Here is a 27491-nt window from a genome sequence, read left to right on the forward strand (position 1 = left end):
ATATATATATATATATATATATATATATATATATATATATATATATATATATATAAAGATATATATAAACGTGCTCAAAGCACTTTACAAGGGGTTCCTGGCCAACAGCAATACCTAACATGTAGGACGGGACATTACGCCTGTTAGGCGATATAAAAAAATATTCAGGCAGAAATGGTGCTGTTAACGGCCAGGAACTCATTTTACACGTGAGTAAGGTGAGTGAATGTGAGTAAAGTAAAGAGTCTTTTCCAAGGACTCAGCTTATGCGCCGAGCGAGGCTCGAACCCAGGACATTCCGATCTGAAAGCGAGTGTCATACCGCAAGACCACATAGCCGCAATCTCAGCGGGACGGCGAGGCTCTGCAGTATGGTCTTTGCTTCGTACCGAGTTCGACTACCCGTCGCGTTCTGTGGCCTTGAGCAAGTCACCTAGGCTTAGCTCACTTTGCGGCTGACGCCTGGGTTATTCTAGTCTTCCCTTGGAATAGATCTAAAGAAAAAATTCCCGGAGCTAAGAGGCGTCACCCAATTTGAACCGGAAACACCACTGAGGATCTCCAGGAACTGCAGGAGTGGTGTCTCTGGAGAATCTCATTAAAAGGAGAAGATGGCAATGGTTGGGGCATGTCTGTCACAGACCTGGTGAAACACTGATAAGGAAGGATCTCAAATGGACACCCCAAGGAAAGAGGAAGCGAGGCCGCCTCAAGAAGAAGAAGGGCCTAAAGCAGGGAGGTCTGTCCCTCAAGATGGCCCCAAGAATAAGTGCTGACAGGACCAGGTGGAGATCCCTTGCATCGCTTCAAGTGCCAGCAGGCCGGAAAGGATTGAGTGAGTGAGTAAGGCACTGCAGACAATTGCTTCGGGTCGGCAACGTTAGTTAGACCTAAAGCACGACCTACTTGAGGCAGCCGAGGCGTCCCAGTCCCATGACAGAGACGCGAAAGGCTCATAACTCAAGTATCACTCTCTACTACTCTCAAACTACCGGAAATTCTCATTCAATCCTAGAATGATTGTAGACAGGAACACACTTCCTGAAGAAATCCCATCAATTCTAAACACAGAAACCGTCAAACACCTCTCGAACTGCACGTCATTATCATTGTAAACATGATTTACAGCAAACCTACTTCTTCGTTTCTTTTTCAAATAAAGATCGATCTCTATATATTTTTAACCTAACTAGTGAAAAGTCCGCAATATTTGCCGGAAAATAAAGGTTATTACGAATAGGCATACCTCTATTTTAATTAATATACTACGTTGCACTGTATTGTGGACATTAACATATATGAAGACGATTCTTTTGAGTCGTCAACCATCAAACTCGGTCCGATAATAATATCTAAATCTGGCAACATGATGGCCAGATGGTACTTTCCCAATATCAAATGACCGATCATTAGGTCATTTGAGTCAACGAGTGATAGAATTACCCCCATTCTTTGTTTTTTAATGGTTTGCAAGTTACATACTTGTATTGTGAACTGAAAAAAAAATATAGTTTTCTATTTTTGGATTTGACAGTATTTCTGTGCTCGTTGGCCAAAATTTAACATGGGCAGTACGGAACAATTTTGACCCGCAACCCTATTTTTCGTTAAAGAATAAATGCGTCAAATTCGGATGTGACAGAATAAGTCAAAATTTTCAACATTATACAGCAGATGCCAAGAGATGGTTTACTGGTTGACCAGGAAAAAAACACGTATTTAAAATTTGGGCCAGAAAACTCCTCCTTCAAATATCGATCGATTAAAATGACCCTCATTTTGTCCAAAACAAATATCAAACCTAGGACTTCGCGAAGTCTTGTATACAGTCCAAAGTTTGAGATTTTTTGTTGTTGCCAAGATGAGGGTAATTTAAATCGATAAATATTTGAAGGATGAGTTTTCTGGCCAAATTTTAAAATATGGGGTTTTTCAAAGTTACGGCAGTACAGATGTTCATGTCGTTGTTAAGTCTGTGTCAATTCCTTCCCTAAGTATTTCTACTAGGAATGAGTGCCTGGCTCTTATCGAGTACTATTGCTTATCATATCCCAGGATTACTGTTGTAGTCGGTTGTACTCTTACAAATAGCGGGAAAGAGGAAAAAGGGACGCCCAAAGACTAGATAGTGGGATAATGTAAAGGATGATATGAAAGAACTGAGCCTGGAGAAAGATGATGCGCTGAACTGAGATGCATGGAAATTAGGTATTCATTACGGCAACCATACATACTGCGGGATAAGCTGCAAGAAGAAGAAGACGACTGTTGTACTCTGAAATAAAACACGTGTCTAAAATTTTCGCCAGATAACTCGTCATTCAAATATTGACCGATTAAATTCACCCTCATATTGTCCATTTTTTAATTAAAACCTGGGGCTTTAATCATGACTTCCGGAGGTCCCAGGTTTGAGAGTTTTTGCCAAGATGTGGGTCATTTAAATCGATCGATATTTGCAGGACGAGTTTTCTTTCCAAAGTACGGCAGTTGACTGGTTAAACTGGTTGTGCGGCTATGTGGTCTAGTGCTATGATACTCGCTTTCAGATAGGAAGGTCCTGGGTTCGAGCCTCGCTCGGCGCATCGTTGAGTCCTTGGAGAAGGCTCTTTACTCACATTCTCTCACCGTACTCAGGTGTAAAATGAGTACCTGGCCGATAACAGCGTTGTCTGTCCGAAAAAATTGTAATATCGCCTAATAGGCGTCATGTCCCGTGCTACATGTTAAGTGTTGCTGTTGACTAGGGACCCCTTATAAATCGCTTTGAGCACTTTTAGTGGATATTGCGCTATATAAACGCTCTATTTTTTTTAACGAGACCGAAAAAGTACCATGACTTCAGTTCGTAGAACTCTTCTTCACGAGTTCTATAAAAGTACAGCCCTGTAAATCACCCAACCCTATCCCAACCCAAGTCGAAAACCTTGACCCTTGGTGACCCCCCGAATCATTACAATATCGTATAATATCTGACATGATATCAGAGAACACAGACTTACTGGAAATCATATCCAGGTATTTGAGGACTAAACAAACTCTATCGGACAACCGACTTCAATCGCTGGACAATTATTTATACCTGTGTGCGAAACTCGTCGATCTATGGACAACTGGCAAAGCATTACACTTTTCCAGCTTGTCCAGAGAAGTAACTTTGATTCCACATATCAATCGATTACGATTACCTCCCCCCCCCCCTTTCACCCCTTCCCAACTTGTTAAAGATTCTCAGACTCAAGTGACGTTGGACTCGAGACTTTTGGATTCAAACACCCAGTCATTTTTTTTTCGTGTACATTAAAAAAAAAAACAAAGAAGAAAATTACGCCTTCTGCTAATCATTAGATACCGTCGCTGAGGCATTTGATGAAGGACTAATAATATAGGCAATCCATCAAACAAGAGTCAATCACATATATTGTCCAACATATAATAATAGGGGTACAGAATCCCCACCCCAACCCCACCTCACACATACACACACACACACACACACACACACACACACACGCGCGCACACATACACACACCACCCACCCTCCACACCCTCCTTCTTTCCCCCTACAGCTTGAGAAATTATGACAGTTATGAGAAATTTACTGGTCAATTAGAAAACATTTCTGCCAAAGGAGGACATAGATAATTATCGTCATACAGAGCCAAAACCTAACACCTCCCACAGCATACATACGAAATGTTGTTTGGAGAGAGAACTAAAGTGAGTGAAAAAAAAAAGGGGAACAATAGAAAACAAACACTTTTATATAAGAGACATTTACTCCCTTTATTTCTCTCTCCATCTTCTTGAATCATTTATGCACCTCTAGCACCTTGATTCATAACTAATGAACTTCCCTTGGAATAGACCCAAAAGAAAAATTTCCTCTTGGGCATAAATACAGGGGATTTTATTTTATTCTATATTTCTAAATTTAATTATCGAAGTCGAATTAATCTCGATGAATTACCATTTTGAATCCAGTTGTTTTTCCCTCTTTTTTCTTTTTTTTTCTTTTGGGGGCAGGGGTGGGTTTTTTTAACCAAAGATATAAGGAGAAAAGGTTTTATGGCCAATATTTTTAAAAGCGTTTGGTGAGAGTCAGAAATAGTTAAATCTGTGCCACGATAAGGCTAAAGAATTCAGTTTGAATTAATGAAAGGGGTTTTGGGGTAGGGATTTATCAATGAGATAACCAAATGGAATAATATTGGAATCCGATTTAGATTAATGTTGCCAGGACTTCTTGGTTTAATATTCTATACTTTGACAAAGCTATTTTCTTGTTCGATTTGGTCAGAAAAGTTTCAATACAGATTTTTGTTCATGAAGATACATCTCTACAGTTGAAGTAGATGGAAGGTCAGAGTGGCTCAGCGGAACGGTCTTTGCTTCGTACCCGAACGGTACCGAGTTCGATCACCCGCCGCTCGGCGCATTGTTGAGTCCTTGCAAAATGGCTCTTACTCACATTCTCTCACCGTACTCAGGTGTAAAATGAGTACCTTGCCGTTTACTGCGTTGTCTCTGTCCGAAAAAAAAATAATATTGCATAATAGGCGTCATGTCCCGTCCTACATGTTAAGTGTTGCTGTTGGCCAGGGACCCCTTGTAAAAGCGCTTTGAGCACGTCTAGTGGATATCGCGCTATATAAAATCTCAATTTAATGTTCAATTTCTATTGGAGTTCTTTGACCGTATTTCAACTACTTAATCCGTATTGGCGGTTTCAGAAATATCAAACATATGTCCAACACATGCGAGTATTTTCTCCCATGTTCCTGTAGAGAGAATTCAGTTTTCTAGCTCGGTGGCTGAACCACTCACTATATGACGTCACTTCTTTTCACAAAAACTCAAGCTTTTTAAAAGTACTTGTTGGATGGGTGATACTTTAAGACAAATTATGTTTTTAGGTACTTTACACGCGGGGGGCGACGTGGCCGAGTAGTTCGGACAATACACTGTGACCTGGAAGGTCCCGTGTACGAGCCCCGCTTCAGGCCCTTTCGTTTTTTATTCCTTGGGCAAGAATATTAATCCCCAATTTGTTCAGTTGGGCAACATGGGTGATGAATTATCTATCTATACTTCTTCATGAAATGCCGAGGCGACGATAACTTATGATGTCGTGGCAGAAGGGCATACTTTTTTTACACGCATTGCTTCACTAAACTCCGGTCTGACTGAGTACCAAGCTGTAGGTAGTGACGGATATTGTAAGAATGTTAGTTCAAAAGGACATTTTATAGGCGTCTCACGTTGTGTGGAATAGAAACATACTTCCATGTGGCCTGTCGTGGGAACAAATGAATTATTGCGAAGCGCATTGAGCATGGTAAAGCTTTGGAAATGCGCTATATAAATGTTTATATATATTCACTACCTTACAGGCATCGAGCGATTTGCACCCATATTTTATAAAGCTTGTAGAACTACCGCATATTAACTCTCTCCTTACCAGTTGTTTTCAGAATTTTACCCGAAACTTCATACCCACCCAACACAAAAATAGATTTTTCAAGCAGAATAGTAACGAGTATATTCCATATAATATTGTTCAGAAAAATGAACTCTGCAACACAGTGTCAAGTTTTTATACCTATAACTATGACAAAATGAAATCATAATAAGAAAACCGTTGGTTGCATCGTAACAAATGTGATGATTTTTCCTATAGCTGGTAAGGAGAGGGTTAAATAACTTACGTGTAGATTTTCTCCCAGTCTCCTATGGAGCTTTTACTTTCCAGGAAAATTCTGACGGCAGCCTTGGGGTTACCACACTTGTCTCGGGCATCCTGCATAGCCTCTTCAAACAGCAGTTCTATGCTGTAGTGGGTGACCTTCCCGACGGAGGCGGGAGGAAGCTGTCCAACGTTCATGACTGGACATGGGGGAATGAGTTAAAGAGAAAGAATGGAAAAATAAAATACAAGTAAGACAGATGATTAATCATCGAATCAGAACAAAGACAAAACAATTTATAGATAGTTCGAAGATGACGTCACTCAGGCCTTTGTTATTGTTTTTGCCATCCGCGTTTGTGAGTTGTTCTCACTAAAGTGTATTAACCAGGCTATAAAAGTTCATGGTTACACAGAGTTTGTGTGTTGGTCCGTTATACTTCCGGATGGCAATGTTGTGAACTCCTTGGCCAAGCGCATTCTATCTATAGCAACACAAAATTGAAGTCACTCAGCGCATTGTTATTGTTTTTAGCCAGCCATTTTATGAGTAGTTCTCACTAAATTCTATCAATCAGACTATACACATTTAAGGTTCACATAGTTTTGTGTGTTGGTTTGTCCTACCTGCTAGTGGATGTTATACATATTTAAACTAAACGCAATGCATCAATACGTTTTCATTCGGAGCGATTAGAGTCACTTTTTAAACGTTTTTTCCCCGTATTTGTCTGCTTTGTCGTGCACTGTTTCATAAACACCTTTTCAAATCTATATTTTTACTGAATGTTTGCCTCATCTCGGAAAAAAAACCCAAAAATACTCTCAAACCTGGGACTTCGCGATGTCTTGGTAAAGACCCAGGTTTGAGAGTTGTTTTTTCCCAAGATGAGAGTCATTTAAATCGGTCGATATTTGAATATGTTACAGTGAATAACATAATCAGTCGGATGGTGAAAAGGTTTGAACGGAGATATTGCCAAGTTTATTTAGAAGGTGAAATTTTATAAAAAATGAGTTCTTGTTATTAATGATTAAATCAACTTTTTTGTACATCTTCGGGAAATTAAAAAGCTTAATTTCACTTCAAAATATTTTTTTACAGCTAGTCAAGTTGAAAAAGTATGAAATTTGAGAAAAGTTGCTGGATACCTTTCCCATACATCTGACCATAACTTCATGAAAAATCACCATATTACTTCAAATAAAGATTAAATGCTCTGGTGAGCATATTCTTTCAGAAAATGCCAAAAAAATGCAAATCCTGAAATTTCACATTAAGACTGATTATGTCATGCACTGACACATATGGGCTTTTTCCAGAGTACGTCAGTTCTAATGTTTAACCCAAATGCCTACAAGCAGGGGCGTGACTATATTGGTTGATTTGGTGCCTGGCACCGCTCCATCTTTTTAAAATGGATTACAGCATTTTTTTAAAATATTAAAACTGATAACTGGTATATAGCACCTCTTATTTATTTGAGAAAGTCTTTTCTTTAATTTTTTTTCTTTCTTTTTGTATTAACAGATATAGCATGATTTAAGTCATTTTCTTCTGATTCTGGCACCACCTTATACTGCAAGTATGCCACGCCACTGCCTACAAGTTGCAGTTAAACGCATCATAGCACCTATACCGTGTTTGTATTTTATTGATACACACTCTCTTTACAATGTACCAGAACCATCACATGCAATTTTACCACCGATCAAATTTTATCCATTTATAAGTATCGAACATCAGGTGCTTTGTGAGTTGAGACACCATGAAGCTCTAACATATGAACCCGTTCACTGCGTACTCTGGAAAAACACGTATTTAAATATCTGGCCTTAAAACTCGTCCTTCAAATCTCGGTCGATTTAAATGTCCCTGATCTTAGAGAAAACTCTCAAACCTGGGACTTAAATCAAGACTTTGCAAAGTCCAAAGTTTGAGAGTTTTTTGCAAAGATGAGGGTCATTTAAATTGATCGATATTTGAAGGACGAGTTTTCTGGCCAAATTTATAAATACGTGTTTTTTCCAGAGTACGACGTGGATTGCTATTTGATAATGGCATGATAGGATGTGCTTTACTCATAGACCTTAGTATATAATCATGCCATTTGTGTCACGCTATTATGCTGTGGTTCATAACTTTATTATTATTCAATGAATTGTAGTTTTATTGTAAATCGCATTGAGATTCAATTACATAGCAAGCTAAGAAACTCGCAATATTGCCATCGGCAAGTATAACGAACCAACACACAAAACTATGTGAAACTATGAACTTTTATAGTCTGGTTAATACCGTTTAGTGAGAATTACTTACAAACATGGATGGAAAAAAAAGCAATAACAAAGACCTGACTCACGTCAACTTCGTTCTATATATCTATACTAAATGTACATCGTCATTATGATTATTATTATGATTATTATTATGATGATTATTTTGATTATTATTATTATTATTATTATTATTATTATTATTATTATTATTATTATTATTATTATTATTATTATTATTATTATTTGACTGTATAAGACGGGAATTAGTTCACGCCTTTGATTTGGTAAACGGTAACAGAATATAATTCTGTCAATCATCTTGAATCCATTACTATGTATAAATATATCGGCAACCGTTAAATTTCGATATAATATTATTCATTTTCTTGGATAATCATTCAACTGGAAACATTCAAATAGTATTCATTGTCATATCACAAAGGAACTTACAATCAATAAGTCTGTAATTTGAACTCAATTATTCATCATTATTAATAATATCATTATTGTATGGCAAACTGTAAAAAGAAAAATGTCCCAAGATATTTTATGTCATAATATTATATAATTGGATCATCGTAAAAATCGAACAGCAATACGACAATGTTGAGATCAATCATCTGGAATTATCGATTATAAATAAACTACATAACTATGTCAATGACCACATCTGTATTTCTACTACAACAAAGATGTAAACGTCAAGATTGGCGAATCATTCATTCTGTGAGAGTCAACCAGTGACATACTCTATCCGATGCTACCGTTTGGCTTTAACCTGACACAATAAATGATTAAACAATATTCTAACTCATAAAACTCATCAACATTATAGTTTTCTTTCGATTTATTCAAATAAATTGTCATTGAAGCTAAATTAATGTCTCTCTAAAAATAAATTTTAAAAATTCCTTTATTCATTCCCAAGGGGATTATTCTTTAGGGTCTGTTAAAAGTGAAGGCTGGAATAGCCCAGGCGTTAGCCGCAGTGGAGCGCTGCAGAGTGCGCGGGTCGGGGTGACTTGCTCAAGGCCAAACAGCGCGGCGAGCAGGTATTCGAAATCGGTACCTTTAGGGTACGAAGCAAATAGCATACCACTGAGCCACTCGGCTCCATAATCTAACTTCATCTAAGTCTTAATTCGACTTTTTAAATCAAGATATTTTACAAGAAAGAATTCAGAAAAAGATTGTGTATAACAATTTCTGTTTCCATGCCTCTACTGGTAAACATTTATCAAAATCAATATGGCCTTCAGTAACTTGAACAACACTCTTCCATCCTATGAGGACAGCTTTATAACTCATTCTAACAAAAGCGTCCTTGGAGATGGGACGCTTAGTAACAATCTTGCAAATATGCTCCAGCTAATCTTTGCTTTACTGGGTGCGTTGACAAGCATCTTTGAGATCGTCGCCAACGTCATCAACATCATTGTCTTCATCAAACAAGGAGCTCACAAAGAATGCGGCGCCGTCAATCTCCTAGGCCTTGCCATCTCAGATTTGTGTGTCATGTGGCCATCACAATGATTTATATCAGCTTTTGTTTTACTTTGATCATATCTAACCCTCCAAATATTCCGTGGGAGCCTTTTGGCCCCATTTAATGTTTGCCCAGATCACGAGAACCATAACTGCATACGTGGCATTTGAAAGATGTATATGTGTGGTGTTTCCTTTCAAAGTCAAGACTATTCTTTCACCAAAACGTTCCATAATTATCATAGTGTCCATTTTTGTGTGATTCTTGGCAAGTTGCTCTCCAGTTTTCATCAAACAACAGTTAAAATATAAGTACGATCCTATCGTAAATAGGTCACGCATTGTGCTCGTGTTAAAACCTGATTGGCAATACGTTGTTGACGTCATGTGGTACATTAACTCTCGGATCAGTTGGCATAGTTTTGATTTGTGCTCTCATCACCGCGTCACGTGTTCAACATTCAAAAACATGGCGGAGCTCCATGGAAACGGGGAAGGTGCATGGAAACATGCTAGAGTCAAAACCAGTTGACGGAAATTCAACATCAAAAAATGAAACTTCGTCTAAAAAGAGTTCCGCTATGTCCAGCTCCAAAATGGAAAAGGAGAAAAAACTAATTAAAATGATAATATCAATATCGGTTATATTTCTAATCTGTTATATCCCAGATCTGGCATTCTTGCTAATGTATTCGATAAACCCAAACATACGGGTTTTCGAGAGGTATCATAATCTAGAAACGGTCATGTATTCCGTGACATTCTTCATGGAGACTTTCAACAGTAGCATCAACATTATCGTCTGCTACAAAATGAGATCATAATACAAAAGAGTTTTTCGAGAATGGATGGGATCGACTACGGAAGAAAACTCCACCAAATAAAATAACATGCATGTCGTCAAATCTGGAAAAAATAAACTCCGGACGTATTTCAAATTTTGGACAAAAAACTCCTCCTTCAAGAATCGATCTTTTAATATGATCCTCATCTTGTCAAAAACTTCCAAACCTGGGACTTCAAGTGAATCCCAGGTTTCAGTGTTTTAGATAAGATGAGAAATGAAGTGAGTAAAAAGGGCCAGAAGACAATAGAGAATATAAATTTCGCGGCGATGGGGAATAAATGTTTATTCTCTATTGTCTTCTGGCACTTTCATACTCACTTCATTTCTTGTTGTTATCAACATAAGTGCCTGCTCCACTTTATTTTCTGAATTAATATCCACCTCTTGATAAGATTAGGGATATTATAATCGATCGATATTTGAAGGAAGATTTTTCTGACCAGTTTTTTAAATACGTGTTTATTTCATTATTTTTTAAAAATTTTTTTAAAGAGTGCGGTAAACTCGATGTGATTACTTAACCCTCCTCGTACCAACCAAAGGAAAATCCTCACAGTCGTTACCTACAACCAAGATAACTTTCTTGTTATAAAGATTCAACACTGTGTTGTAGACCGTGTTCTGATTGTCAAAAAAAAGTATGCATCGATAGTGTGAGCTTGTGTACAAAACTCACAACCTTGTCATCCGGAAGTATTACGGACCAACACACAAAACTATGTGTAACATTGAACGTTTATAGTCTGGTTAATAGATAGTATGCGCTTGGCTAAGAAGCTCACAACATTGCCATCCGGAAGTATAAAGGAACAACACACAAAACTTTGTGAAACCATGAACTTTTATAGTCTGGATAATACAGTTAAGTGAGAATTACTCATAAACGTGGATGGCAAAAAACATTAACAAAGACCTGAGTGACGTCATCTTCATTCTATCTATTGATACTAAACGTTTCGGCACAATAGTCGCTATCAAATTAAACATACCAACAAAGAAAACTGTGTGTAACCTATAGATAGAATGCGCTTGGCCAAGGAGTTCACAACATTGCCATCCGGAAGTATAACGGACCAACACACAAACTCTGTGTAACCATGATCTTTTATAGTCTGGTTAATACAGTTTAGTGAGAACAACTCACAAACCTGGATGGCAAAAACAATAACAAAAGCCTGAGTGACGTCATCTTCGAACTATCTATAACGTTTATAGAAGGAACGAAATTGACATCACTCAGCTCTTCGTTATTGTTTTTAGACAGCCATTTTAGTTATTAGTTCTCACAAAATTCTGACAATCGGACTATAAATGATCACACATAGTTTTGGGTTTTGGCGTCTTCAGTTTGACTGGCGGATGTTGTGAGTATTTTCCATAAACGCATAGCATTAATAGAAAGTTTTAAATGTTCGTCAGTCAGCTCTTTGTTATCGGTTTTAGACAGCCGTTTTGGTGATTAGTTCTCACAAAAGTATAGATAGTATGCAGATGACGCCACTCAGGCCTTTGTTATTGTTTTTGTCATCCGCGGTTGTGAGTTGTTCTCACTAAACTGTATTAACCAGACTATAAAAGTTCATGGTTACACAGAGTTTGTGTGTTGGTCCGTTATACTTCCGGATGGCAATGTTGTGAACTCCTTGGCCAAGCGCATTCTATCTATATATCAATTTGAAAAGACACGTTCAAGTTTACACATAAATTTGTGTGTTGGTAAGTTCAATTTGGCTGGCGGGTATTTTACCTAAACTCATAGCATCAATACTTGATGTCAGGGATTAAGGTCAAGCCCTTACAGGACTGTGTGTGTCACCGATACTGACCATTAGTTTACTTGTGTCCAACCGTCGCCATCTTTAACTCATAGCCTGGCACTGACCAAAATATGACGTCAAAAGACAAGTCTTTGGCGCAAAAGAAAACAAATCGTGAGTTGTATTCAATAGTTCAACTAAAGAAATAACTTGTTTCCTTGAGCTCTACTAATGGCAACTCAGTAGGCGCTGCACAAAACGAAAAAATGACGTCAAGTCCTTTACAAAGGGTCTCTGACCGTAGCCATCGTTATGTTATAGCCTGATACTGAAATCCAAAAGGACTGGCAGTTTGACGTCATTAGTGAGTTGTCGTTAGTAGAGCTCATGGAGACAAGTCATTTCATTGGTTGAACTATTGAATTCAACTCACGATTTGTTTTCTTTTGTAGCAAAAGACTGGCATTTTGACGTCATTTTTTGGTCAGTATCAGGCCATAACTTTACGAAGGCCACGCTCTGACCAACAGCGGCACATAACATAAAGAACGAGACATGACGCATGCTGGGCGATATTACAGATGAATATAGATAGTATGCAGATGACGTCACTCAGGCCTTTGTTATTGTTTTTGCCATCCGCGTTTGTGAGTTGTTCTCACTAAACTGTATTAACCAGACTATAAAAGTTCATGGTTACACAGAGTGTGTGTGTTGGTCCGTTATACTTCCGGATGGCAATGTTGTGAACTCCTTGGCCAAGCGCATTCTATCTATACGAGTAACTTGCAAACCTTTTCTGAATTAAGGGTAATAGTCTTCAACAGTCGTACTGTCACTTCCTTCCTTATGACGTATGGTAACTTAGTAACACTGGCTCTAAACTATCGGAACAATGGCTGACGCCGAATGAAATATTTCCCCGGCGAGCTTAAACGCGTATCCAGAGGTAAAAAACCCCATCAATTTGATCATGTATTGACTTTTACACATTCTGATCACAAGGCATATGAAAAGGGAATGAAAAGTTCTAGCCAGCATGAAGAATAAAAAGTAATGATTTTCTTTGTTTAGAACCAAGATGGCCGCCGTTGCCGGGCGCGTGACATCAGACTATTGAATCCAATTGTATCATTCGTTGACTCAAATTATTATTTATAATAATATCTGCTCGGACTTAATGATCGCTCCTTTGATGTGGGAAATCGCTATCTGGCCGCCCTATTACCAGATTCATTTGCGCGCACCTACAGACTAATATTACCGGATCGATTTTGATCGTTGATGACTTCTCTACTTGTTTCTTTGTTGTAACTGCTGTCTAGTCCATATAACATTGCTGGTCTTACAACTGTTGTATATATTTTCCCCTTCAGATTTGCAATATTTTCCCCTTCAGATTTGCAATAATAATAATAATAATAATAATAATAATAATAATAATAATAATAATAATAATAATAATAATAATAATAATAATAATAATAATAATAATAATAATAATAATAATAATAACAATAATAATAAAAATAATAATAATAATAATAATAATAATAATAATAATAATAATAATAATAATAATAATAATAATAATAATAATAATAATAGCATTCTGATCATAATTGAGAAAAAAGTTGTTTGTCGTGGAACAGCCGATATTAACCGGACTAATGACATGTTTTGAGTAACCAGAGGAAACACACTACACAAACCAGAGCAGAGTTGAAAGAGTGTGTACATTACAATGCAATGACAGGCGTGTTCTACTGGAAAGGTCATGTCATAAGTCAACAAACGCACATCTAGGCATTACACCTGCACACAGGGTTATGTATAGATAGTATGCGCTTGGCTAAGAAGCTCACAACATTGCCATCCGGAAGTATAACGGACTCACACACAAAACTATGTGTAACCATGAACTTGTATAGTCTGGTTCATACAGTTTAGTGAGAAATAATCATAAACGTGGGTGGCAAAGACCTGAGTGGCGTCATCTTTGTTCTATCTATATGGAACCAACTTTCGATGGCAGAAATGGGGAACAAAAGTGTGATGTCAAAAATTCCGGTTCCTATTTCATTTGAAGTGTAAAACCACTCGATCGGGGGGACTGGATAAATATACTTTGTGTAATTGACATTCTGGTTTCAGAGTAATAGCATCTTGTCTAGTCTAAATAATATATTATGCTGGTCGTCAATAAAGATCATCCATCCACGCTCTTTTACGTCCTGTAATTCTTAGAATCTGCCGATACTTCTTGCTACTGAAATAGTTATGCCACATTTATGTAACCTATTCATTATCAGTACTCCGAAGGACTGGTTACATACACAATCCCAATGATTTAGGAACCAAAAGAGTAGAGGGTGTGATGTCACGATTTTCTTCCCTATTGAATGGAATATTCAATGTTTCTTTATGTCTGAGTATTGTTTCTTTTTTTTGTTGAGTTTAGATTCTCTGACTCAAATTCGTTCTATTTACGACATATTTCTAAATAGTGTGTGTTATACTCGATACTCTCGATATTAGCAATGCGAAACAAGCCGATGACAAAACCAGATTAACAAGACTGGCAGAGCTATCAAACATCAGAGAACATTGGCAGAGCTATCAAACATCGGAGAAAAGGCACAAGACAAAGACAATTAATTGGAGAATATTCACCGCAAGAGCATGAGAAACGACCGAAGCTGCGAAGTCGAATGACACCGAAACCAGGAAGCTTTAAGTCAGTAAGTAAAAATCGTTCTGCTTGCCAAATCAATAATAACCAAAATTGTTTACAGTTTGAGTGAATTTTACGCAACGCTGCTCTTAGCTACTGTTTTAGATCACCTGTTGGGTGGTAATACATATATCTTACTAGATTTCAGCAAGGCATTCGACAAAGTCCTTCATCAAAACCTACTATTTTAAAAAGTACTTGAGCATGACGATATTCGTGGCAATCTTCACAAGTGTAATAGTGTTTCTTGAAAGACAGGATGCACAGAGTAGTGGTGGACAACAAGATTTTGGACCCAATGCCGGTATTACCACAAGGAAGTGTATTGGGTCCATTATTGAACCTACAGTACATCAACGACATCACAGACAGGATATCACCAGACTCAGAACTACGACTTTTAAAAATGTATATATATATATATATATATATATATATATATATATATATATATATATATATATATATATATATATATATATATAGTTCATTATAGAGAACTATAGTCGCAAAGAGACACTGATATCCCACAAAATGACCTCCGCTGGCTGGAAATATGGGAGAGAGATTGGAAAATGGATCAAATGGACTTCTTTTATTCTTCGTTCTTTTGGGAACAAATTTCTTAAAAGTCTATCGTGAGTGGAAAAACGGAGGTCAACGTGGCGTTAGCCGTAGTGCAGGACCGCAGCGCGAGCAATAGGGTTTGAGTTTTTTGCTCAAAGAAAATACAAGATGCCGACAGCGGGTGTCAAAATTGAAGCTAGGTACATCTAGAGAAAGTAAAATGTCGTATCCACCCTGCCATCTCACAACCCCCCCCCCCTCCCTCCCCCCACCACCACCACCTCATTTAATTTCTGCCGTACTCTGTAAAGACCCATATTTAAAAATTTGGCTAGAAAACTCGTCCTTCAAATATCGATTGATTTAAATGACCCTTATCTTGGCAAAAACTCTCAAACCTGGGACTTCGCGTCCCAGACTTTTGTTTCCAGAGTACGGTAGAATTAATTGTCTTGACGTGCCCTGCCGTTTTGATTCTAGATGTTTTATTCCGAAAATAGTTGTGTTACATAACATTTATTATATGTCCTTTATATTATATTTATATGGCCCACAAATTACAAAAACAAGGGGAATTATCAATTTTCTATATTCCATTAAAATTAACGACAATCACTCATATTCACGTAAACAAATAAGTGATTGAATGTGTAAGTGTGTGTGTGTATGTGTGTATGTGCGCGTGTGTGTGTGGGGTTTTTTTTCTATGTTTGTGTGAGAGAGAGAGTGTGTGTGTGTGTGTGAATGTATTTGTATGTTTATTTATGAAAGAGAGAGAGAAAGGGTATTTGTGTAGGTGTGTGTGTGTGTGTGTGTGTGTGTGTGTGTGTGATTGTGTATGAGTTGGTTATTTATTATGGTTAATTGCTGAAAAGTATGGAATGAAAATGAATAGTTATATAACGGAATTAACATTATTTTGAGGTTGGTGTAACCAAATCATAATACAACAATAAATTTCTCATAAAATTTGTCATTAAGTCAAACCTTCAACGTTTTTAACACATAAAGTAAAACGATAGTAAATTATTGAATCAATAAATAGCAAGAATTTATCAGAATGCTCGCTCTCTCTCTCTCTCTCTCTCTCTCTCTCTCTCTCTCTCTCTCTCTCTCTCTCTCTCTCGCTCTCACTCTCTCCCTCTCTCTCTCTCTCTCTCTCTCTCTCTCTCTCTCTCTCTCTCTCTCTCTCCCCACTTCATTGTCACGAGCAAACACATTCAAACGTTCAAACACGCACGCAAACAAACGCATAAAATCAACATAAACATTTTATAGATAATGTTGACACCTGGGTTGAAGAATTTCACAGAGTTTAACTGAGTACACTTTTCTGAAAAATGACGTCACAGCAAACAGAAATAATACTTTAATCAGTTTCCCGCCGTGTTCTGGACAGACGCGTATTTTAAAAAATTGTCCAGAAAACTCGTCCTTTTAATATCAATCGATTTGAATGACCCTCATCTTGGCAAAACTATCAAACCTGAGACTTAAAGGAAGACTTCACGAAGAAAAATGTACTCAGTTTGACTCAACTTAGGTGTGAACATTGTTTATTCAATGTTTATGTTGATTTTATGCGTTTGCTTGCGTGTCCTCTCTCTCTCTCCCCCCCCCCCCTCTCTCTCTCTCTCTCACTCCCTCTCTCTTTTTTTTTCTCCCTCTCTCCTTCCCCCTCTATCTCTCTCTCCCTCTCTTTCCCTTCCTATATATATATATATATATATATATATATTATATATATATATCCTCTTTTCTCTATCTCTCCTTCTCTTTTTCTTCCTCTCCTCTTCTCTCTCTCTCTCCTCTCTCTCTTTCTCTTCCCTCCCCTCTCTCTCTCCTCTCTTCTCTCCCCCTCTCTCTCCCTCCCCCTCTCCCTCCCTCTTTCTCCCTCTCTTTTTTGTCTCTCTCTCTCCCGCTCTCTCTCTCTCTCTCTCTCTCTCTCTCTCTCTGTTTCTCTCGACCACCTACAAAAATGTTTTTGTTCTTTTGAACCACGTATTTCTACACCCATTTCCAACCATACGTAACAAAAGACACACCAATTCATCAAAAACAAAATAAACCAGCTGAGAAACTGACATCAATCATATTACGCAAACCAATTAACGTCTAAAAGACTCGGGTTTGAAATAATTCGCCCATGTTCTGATCCCTGGAGAGACGATTAAATTCGGACCCCCACTGATTGTGTTTTTTAAATACAGCATAAAACCTCTCAGTTTGTCACATAATGATAATAACAATAATAACTGTGTAAACACACAATTTAATGCATAACGTTTCATGGGTGATAAGTTATAAATTGTTTGATTGTTACACGGTGGGAGAGCACAATTTGAAGGGATTGGTTCGATGTGAACTTATTTGCAGGTCTGATAAGCAAAATGGTTTTGGGCTCATTGTTGTAATAATCTATTCAATTGTGTGTGTGGGAGGGGTGGGAGGGGTGGGGGGGGGGGGTGGCACGAGAGACACATTTTTATTGGGGATTTTTTCCACCAATATAAAGCCCTTATGGGATGAATAAATGGAATTTTATTTTATTTATTTACTTATTTTATTTGCAGATCTGATAACCATATGAGGCCATTGGTGACATGGAACTTACTCTCAAACCGACGTAAAATTATGTCCATAATTATTTTTTAAAATACCTTTATTCATCCTACAGGGGACATTTGTCTCTAGGGTCTATTCCAAGGGGATACTGGAATAACCCAGGCGTCCGCAGCGCAAATTGATCTGGGGGGGGGGGGGGGTCACTTGCTATGGCCACACAGCGCAGCTTGCGGCGGATGATCGAACTCGGTACCTTTCAGGTACGAAGCAAAGACCGTACCAATGAGCCACACTGTCCCTTTACAACAATGATTTCTAAATCAAGCCCATAATTGCGTTCGGTGATCAGACCTGCAAAAATATGTGTACGTAGGTGTGAATAGATACAGTATAAGATAATGGTATAAGTCTAGGGCCAATCAGTGTGTTTGTTCAAGCGTACGGCTTGTATTTCAATCAGCAAAATTGATCGATCTTCCCTTCCCCCCCCCCCCCCTTCCCCACACAGAGTCACACACACACACACACACACACATACACAAATACGGATTCAAACACACACAGATACACTCACACACACACAAACACATATATATACACACACACACACATACTTGTTTTATCTTCCCACATTGCAATGTATCGTCTTACCACTAAGACTGCAAATCCTGCAGTGTAACACATAACTTGATAAATCTGTGATAACAAAAGATTACAAAGGCGTCAAGCGATTTTTTTTTTTTTTTTTTTGAGTTATGATTAATTATTTTCTTCCTTGTTCCATTCGTCCTTGTGCGGCTATGTGGTCTTGTTGTATGACACTCGCTTTCTGATCGGGAGGTCCTGGGTTCGAGCCTCGCTAGGCGCATAGTTGAGTCCTTGGAAAAGGCTCTTTACTCACATTCTCTCACAATACTCAGATGTAAAATGAGTTCTTGGCTAAGAAACTCACACAAACCAACACATAAACTCAACTATGCGCCGAGCGAGGCTCGAACCCAGGTCCTTCCGATCCAAAAGCGAGTGTCATACCACTAGACCACGTAGCCGCATTTTACTTTTCCGATCATTCATACTTAAAATTCGCTTTCCGTCATCTTGACCTCTGTGGCATAACACCGATTTGATGCGAAGTGTCACTCAAATGTCACTCACTAATATCAATCCATTCACACGTTATTGATGCTATGCGTTTGGGTAAAAAACTCATAACATCCTCCAACCAAATCAAACATACTAACACAAAAAACGGTTGTTTTTTAACCTTTAACGTTGATAGTCTGATTGATATAATTTAGTTTGAACTAATCCCAAACAATATGTCAAAATATAGAGGGAACAAAATTGACGTCACGCAGCTCTTTATTATTTAGATTTCACTAAATTCCATCAATCAGACTATAAACGTTTAAGATTACACATAATTTTGTGTGTTCGCACGTTACATCCGGCTGGCGGATGTTGTGAGTATGTTAGCGAAAAGAATAGCACCGATAACAACAAAGAGCTGAGTGACGTCAACTTCGTTCCTTCTTTTGAAAGTGTCTTTAAATTTAGTCTAACAAGATTGTTTTCCTCGAAGTCACTCAAAATAGAGACCATTCATTTGACCAACGTATAGATAGTATGCGCTTAGATGAGAAACTCACAACATTGCTATCCGGAAGTATATCGGACCAACAAACAAAACTGTGTAACCTTACACGTTTATAGTCTGGTTAATACAGTTTTGTGAGAATTTCTCATAAACGTGGATGGAAAAAAACAATAACAAAGACCTGAGTGACGTCAACCTCGTTCTATCTATATACTTGTCAACTTACAGACTTGCTAAGCAAATAGCATGAAGAATCGCTAGTCTAGTCTAACAATGTAAAAATCAATATTTGCTTTCACTCTAGGTCGATAATTGCCAATTGAACCAAGGACCAAATTGCCCCAAATAATTGCTGTTTTGACCCCGTCTTTTCACCCTCCGTTGGCCGATTTTTCACACACTTGAATTTCTTCGTTTTACATTCTTTCCTTAACCCTTTCCTTACCAACTATAGGAAAATCGTCACATTTGTTACGATACAACCAACAGTTTTCTAATTCAAATTTCTCTTGTATAGCATAACATTTAAAGATAATAAACAGTGTGTTGTATAGCATGTTTTGCTAAAGAAATTATTTATCGTTAGAACGTTCTACTATTATGTTTGAGTGAAGTTTTGGGGAAAATCCTGAAAATGGCTGGTAAGGAGAAAGTTAAACCAGATAACTGTCGTACTCTGGAAGAAACTCGTATTTAACAATTTGGACAGAAAACTCGTCCTCCAAATATCGATCGATTTAAAGGACTTTTATCTTGGCAAAAACCTCTCAAACCTGGGACTTCGAAAGGTCATATCCCGACACTGACTGTAGCCTTTGTAAAATTCTAGCCTGACATTGACCAAAAAATGACGTCAAAATACAAGTCTTTGGCCACAAAAGAGAAAACATTCGTGAGTTGTATTCAATGGTTCAACCAATGGTATCACTTGTTTCCTTGAGCTCTACAACTCACTGGCCGCTGAACAAACCTAAAAAGTGACGTCAAAATATAAGTCCAAGTGGATCTCAGTGTCCGGCTAAAAGTTAACGATGGCTACGCACTGACCGTAGCCTTTGTAAACTCATAGCCTGACACTGACCAAGAAATTACGTCAAAATTCATTGTCAGACAGAAAACAAATCGTGCGTTGTATTCAACAGTTCAACCAATGGGATCGCTTGTTTCCCTGAGCACAACTGACAACTCACAAGGCGGTCGGCGTGCACTAACTTAAAATGAAAATGTTGCTGCTTGAAGCTGGAAGGAAAAAATATAGAAAGAAAGATAGAACGAACTTGACGTCACTCAGCTCTTTGTTATTGTTTTTAGCCAGCCATTTTATGAGTAGTTCTCACTAAATTCTATCAATCCGAATATAAATGTTCAAGGTTACACATAGTTTTGTGAGTTAGTAGGTTGTATCCGGCTGGCAGATATTGTGAGCTTTTTAACTAAACGCAATGCATCATTACAAATAAACAAAGGCTACGCTAAAAAACGTGTTCGCATTGAGTCTTGGGTTTTGTTGTGATCTATTGATAAACAGAATCACAGGTTTCCTGAACAAAAATATTTTTAAAAACTTGTTATGTTTTTTCAGTACACGGTAAGGTTCACTCTATAACTGTTTACAACTTAAGAAAGTCTTTATCAAAGTTAACAAACCGTGAAATAAATAATAAAAGTTCCAAAAACAAACTCCCGTTTCCCACAAATGTATGTTCTATTGTTAGATTTCGCGTCGTGATTTTCCCTCGTTAGTTATGCTGTGTCGTCAAGAAATAAAAAGAATATACACATTTATATATATACTTTCTTTTTTTCTCACCGCACTCGGGTGTATAATGAGGAAGAATGTTTATGCCGAATCCAATACGCACACACACACACAAACACACCCACCCACACACACACACACACACACACATATATATATATATATATATATATATATATATATATATATATATATATATACTGAGTGCGGTGAGAAAAAAAGAAAGTAAAGAGTACTTTGCCATCGACTAAAGTTTGTGCCATTGTCGGGGGGAAGGGGGGGGGGGGTGAACATGGAACTAAGAAGTAAGAAGCAGAGAGCCTGACCACGAGTCATCAAAGCCATTGTGAAGAAAAGGGGGTGGGGTGGGAGGTGTTTAATCAATCAACCACCTGTTCTTGTCGTCAAAACAATAAATAAACAGTTGTCACAACACACAACTACAGGTAAATCAACATGTGAACACTTTAACCTTCGTTAACGGGTAGCCTATCAATTATATCAAACGACAAGTCTATATTTACAAAAGAAAACAAATCGTGAGTTGTTTCAACCGTTCAATCAATGGAATCACTTTTTTCATTGAGCGCGACTGACAACTCACAAGGCGGTGTGTGCTAACTTCAAATGAAAATGTTGCTGCTTGAAGCTCGAAGGAAAATATATAGATAGTAAGTATTGAATTATAAGCTTCAATATTAGACAAAGACAAATACGGCGGACTATCCCAAAAATGACGTCAAAATATAAGTCCTAGTGTCATCGTAGCCATCGTAAATAATAATGTGAAATTGAATGTAAGCTTCATTTTAATTACAAAAATAGATCTGTTTTTGTAATTAAATTGAAGGTTACATTCAATTTCACATTATCATTTATTTCTTCAAGCTTCGAGCAGCAACATTTACATTTCATAGCCATCGTGAACTTATAGATAGAATGCGCTTGGCCAAGGAGTTCACAACATTGTCATCCGGAAGTATAACGGACCAACACACAAACTCTGTGTAACAATGAACTTTTATAGTCTAGTTAATACAGTTTAGTGAGAACAACTCACAAACGCGGATGGCAAAAACAATAACAAAGGCCTGAGTGACGTCATCTGCATACTATCTATACTCTGACACTGACCAAAAATGACGTCAAAAGAAAACAAATCGTGAGTTGTATTCAACAGTTCAACCAATGGAATCTCTTGTTTCCTTGAGCTCTACTAACGACAACTCACCAAACGCTGCACAAACCTTTTAAAAATGACGTCAAAAGATAAGTCCTAATGAGTTCTTGTGTCAGGCTAGATCTATAGATAGTATGCGCTTGGCTAAGAAGCTCACAACATTGCCATCCGGGAGTATAACGGACCGACACACACAACTATGTGTAACCATGAACTCTTATAATCAGGTTAATACAGTTTACTGAGAAGTACTCATAAACGTGGATGGCAAAAAGCAATAACAAAGACCTGAGTGACGTCATCTTTGTTCTATCTATATGTTAACGATAGCTATAGATAGAACAAAATTGACTTCACTCACCTCTTTGTTATTGTTTCTCACTAAATTGTATTACTCAGACTATAACCATTTAAGGTTTAACGGGGGGGGGGGGGGGGGGGGGGGGGGGGGGGAAGGCGGGTGAACCAGGAACTAAAGAAGTTAGAAGCAGAGGGTCTGACCACGAGTCATCAAAGCCATTGTGAAGAAAAGGGGGTGGGGGTGGGAGGTGTTTAATCAATCAACCACCTGTTCTTGTCGTCAAAACAATAAATAAACAGTTATCACAACACACAACTACGGGTAAATCAGCATGTGAACACTTTTAACTTTCGTAAACTGATAGCCCATCAATTACGTCAAATGACAAGTCTATATTTACAAAAGAAAACAAATCGTGAGTTGTATTCATCCGTTCAATCAATGGAATCACTTTTTTCCTTGAGCATGACTGACAACTCACAAGGCTGTGTGTGCTAACTTCAAATGAAAATGTTGCTGCTTGAAGCTCGAAGGAAAATATATAGATAGAATGCGCTTGGCCAAGGAGTTCACAACATTGCCATCCGGAAGTATAACGGACCAACACACAAACTCTGTGGAACCATGAACTTTTATAGTCTGGTTAATACAGTTTAGTGAGAACAACTCACAAACGCGGACAATAACAAAGGCCTGAGTGACGTCATCTGCATACTATCTATAGATAAGTATGAATTATAAGCCTCGATTTATTAGACAAAGACAAATCGTAGCCTTCATAAAGTGATGGCCTGATACTGACCAAAAAATGACGTCAAAATGCCAGTCTTTTGCCACAAAAGAAAACAAATCGTGAGTTGTATTCAACAGTTCAGCCAATGTTTCCATGAGCACTACTAACGACAACTCACTAGGCGGTGCAAAAACCAAAAAATGACGTCAAACTGCCAGTACTTTTGGATTTCAGTATCAGGCTATAACATAACGATGGCTTCGGACAAATACGGTGGACTAACCCAAAAATAACATCAAAATATAAGTCCTAGTGTCATCGTAGTCATCGTGAACTTACACCCTGACACTGACCAAAAAATGGCGTCAAAAGACAAGTCTTTGACCACAAAAGAAAACAAATCGTGAGTTGTATTCAACAGTTCAACCAATGGAATCTCTTGTTTCCTTGAACTCTACTAACGACAACTCACCAAATGCTGCACAAACCTAAAAAATGACGTCAAAAGATAAGTCCTAATGGGTTCTTGTGTCAGGCTATTGATAGTATGCGTTTGGCTAAGAAGCTCATAACATTGCCATCCGGAAGTATAATGGACCAACACACACAACTATGTGTAACCACGAACTCTTATAATCAGGTTAATACAGTTTACTGAGACGTACTTATAAACGTGGATGGCAAAAAGCAATAACAAAGACCGGAGTGACGTCATCTTCGTTCTATCTATATGTTAACGATAGCTATAGATAGTTCGAAGATGACGTCACTCAGGTCTTTGTTATTGTTTTTTGCCATCCGCGTTTATGAGTAATGCTCACTGAACTGTATTAACCTGACCATAAACGTTCATGGATGCACACCGTTTTGTGTGTTGGTCCGTTATACTTCCGGATGGCAATGTTATGAGCTTCTTAGCCAAGCGCATACTATCTATAGATAGAACAAAATTGACGTCATACACTTCTTTATTATTGTTTCTCACTAAATTGTATTACTCAGACTATAACCGTTTAAGGTTACACATTGCTTTGTGTGTTAGTACATTCTATCCGGCTGGCGAATGTTATGTTTTTTTTAAAAACTAAACGCAAAGCATCAACAGATGGAACGAAACTGAAGTCACTCGGATCTTTGTTATTGTTTTTAGCCAGCCATTTTTGTTATTACTTTTCACTACATTAAATCGATCAGACGGCAAACGTTTAAGCCAGGCTACACATAGTTTTGAGTGTTGGTGCGTTATAATGATAAATAAAAAAATAAAATAAAATTCCCATTATTCATTCCCAAGAGGATATGTGTCTTTAGGGTCTATTCCAAGGGAAGACAGGAATAACCCAGGCGTCGGCCGCAGTGCAGCGCCGCAAAGTGAGCTAGGGCTGGGTGACTTGCTCAAGACCACACAACGAGGCGGGTAGTCGAACTCGGTACCTTTTGGGTACGAAGCAAAGACCGTACCGCTGAGCCTCGCTGCCACCTCCGGCTGACTGATGATGTGAGTAATTTAGTCTTGTGCATAGCATCAATGTTGTTAGAAATGTCGTAAGAGCTGATCGAACAAACACAGAAGCAGCAGCAGCGATAACAACAACAACAACAACACAACAGCAAAAACAAATACAATAACAAAGACCTAAGTTGTTTGACATCAACCACAATATTATAAAGAAATGGATCGTTGCTAAACGCCACTCTGAATGCTTTTTTAACAACAATGACATCGCACTATCATGTTTATCTTACCTGTTGATCCTGTCATGCTACAAATTAATACTATCAATAACTATCCTACAACACCACCGTATCCAGATAGAATTAGAAATGATAACAAAACCACAACAACATCCAGTATATTTATTATTATTATTATTATCACCTAAACCAAACAACACAAAACAATAAACTGACTACGACTAGCAACAGGGGCAGATGAGTCTCAAATAAATGAATGAATTATTCGAGAATGAGAGAGTGAATGAACGAGGAACGTGAAAGCAGCGAGAAGCCGGCGGCAATTCACGCTGGTCTTCCTCCTCCTCCTCCCTTCAAACCCTATCAATCGCTGATCGATCTCCGATAAATCGATACCAAATCTGTTATCCAATGTTTATTATCATTTCACCGCCACCATCAGAATCTGACGTTTGATAATTATAATATAAGGTCTAAAGTTTCCAATTTCACTTTGGCAACTCTTGAACGTTAAATTGTGTTATAATAAATAAAATGTCACTGCCCACTGGGTTTGATTGCGCGAGACGTTTTCACGCTTATCTTCTCATTGAGTGGAAATAACATGATCGATAGGGAGAGAAAGGAGACACAAATCTTTTCCCCCCTCTCTCCTCCCCTCTCTGTCTGTATCTTTGCTTGAACGACAGGCATGCCAACTTTGAAACCTATGACAATTCATAAAAGGGGTTTGTCGGAAAACTTACATATGTGTCCAATTCTCTCAGAAGAGTATTATGTGATTGTATAGTAAACCTGATTCTCTCAAGCCGTAAGGCCTATGAGCCGGGGTTTATCCCGGTTTTTATAGCATAAAACGGACAATAGCAATTGCTTGCTACTCGTTGGATAGGACGCTAGTCTACTTCAAAGTACTTTCCGGAAGATCTAGCTACCCATTTACTGCTGGTTGGACAAGGGGGAGGTCGGAAAAAATATATCGACTGCCCCCGGGATCGATCTTGGTCCCTTTGCGTGTGAAGCGAGTGCTCTACCAACTGAGCTATCGGGACCCTCAAGTTTATTCTTACTCTTTATTTATAAACTTTGTTTTTGTTTGTTTTTATGAGTTTTTCGGCGCTGGTGACATATTTATGTTATATCAGCGCCAGTAAAGAGGAAGAAAATGGGATACTCCGAAATTTATAGATTTACAATTTAGGGACCCAAGAAAAAGAAAGACAAAGGGGAATTAGTTCAAATAGGGAACAGATGTAGATTCCAAGAGCATACTATCAGTGTACATAGTTTGAGATAACCTAAAATTCTCATCCAGACACCAGCAGAGGATTGCACTAAGAGGAATACACTTAAATTAATAATAATAATAATAATAATAATAATAATAATAATAATAATAAAATAATAATAATAATAATAATAGTAATAATAATAATGATAATAATAATAATAATAATAATAATAATAATAATAATGTTGACGATAACAATAATAATAATAATAATAATAATAATAATAATAATAATAATAATAATAATGTTGACGATAACAATAATAATAATAATAATAATAATAATAATAATAATAATAATAATAATAATAATAATAATAATAATAATAATAATAATAATAATAGTAATAATAATAATGATAATAATAATAATAATAATAATAATAATAATAATAATAATAATAATAATAATAATAATAATGTTGACGATAACAATAATAATAATAATAATAATAATAATAATAATAATAATAATAATAATAATAATGTTGACGATAACAATAACAACAATAATAATAATAATAATAATAATAATAATAATAATAATAATAATATTGACGATAACAATAATAATAATAATAATAATAATAATAATAATAATAATAATATTGACGATAATAATAATAATAATAATAATAATAATAATGATAATAATAATAATAATAATAATAATAATAATAATAATAATAATAATAATAATAATAATAATAATAATAATAATAATAATAATAATAATAATAATAATAATAATAATAAACTGTGAAAATCAACAACATTAGATATCATCATCATGGTAAAACCATCTTCAATGACAGAAAACCAAAGAAAACAATAATGATGGCAATGACAGGTTCAAATGGTTCAATCTTGAAATAGCTAAATTGACAACGCTGAAATTAAATTGCCGGTTGATCGACAAGGTCAACAAAGTGAGAGTTCTATTGACTTGAATGGGGGGCCCGGGGGTTGGGGGATTGCTGTCGTTGGAAAAGGGGCTGTTGGAACTGGCACCC

At 37.2% G+C, this 27491-nt stretch overlaps 1 protein-coding gene across 4 annotated transcripts in view; it reads right to left on the reverse strand.

Moving 5' to 3' along the window:
- Nucleotides 1–27491, reverse strand: part of LOC144965007 (uncharacterized) — a 76064-nt gene that overhangs the window by 33417 nt on the left and 15156 nt on the right. For 3 of the 4 annotated variants that reach the window (XM_078899856.1, XM_078899854.1, XM_078899853.1), the window contains exon 3: nt 5710–5887. In XM_078899856.1, the coding sequence (XP_078755982.1) occupies nt 5710–5885 (176 nt within the window). In that variant the 5' untranslated portion in view covers nt 5886–5887. Of the gene's footprint in view, nt 1–5709; nt 5888–25238; nt 25789–27491 lie in introns of those variants that run through there. The other variant, XM_078899855.1, reaches the window with a different exon arrangement.

Source organism: Berghia stephanieae, chromosome 2 (assembly GCF_034508935.2).
Source record: "Berghia stephanieae isolate SIO BIC M18660-M18661 chromosome 2, UCSD_Bste_1.3, whole genome shotgun sequence".
In the NCBI taxonomy this organism is placed as follows: domain Eukaryota; kingdom Metazoa; phylum Mollusca; class Gastropoda; order Nudibranchia; family Aeolidiidae; genus Berghia; species Berghia stephanieae.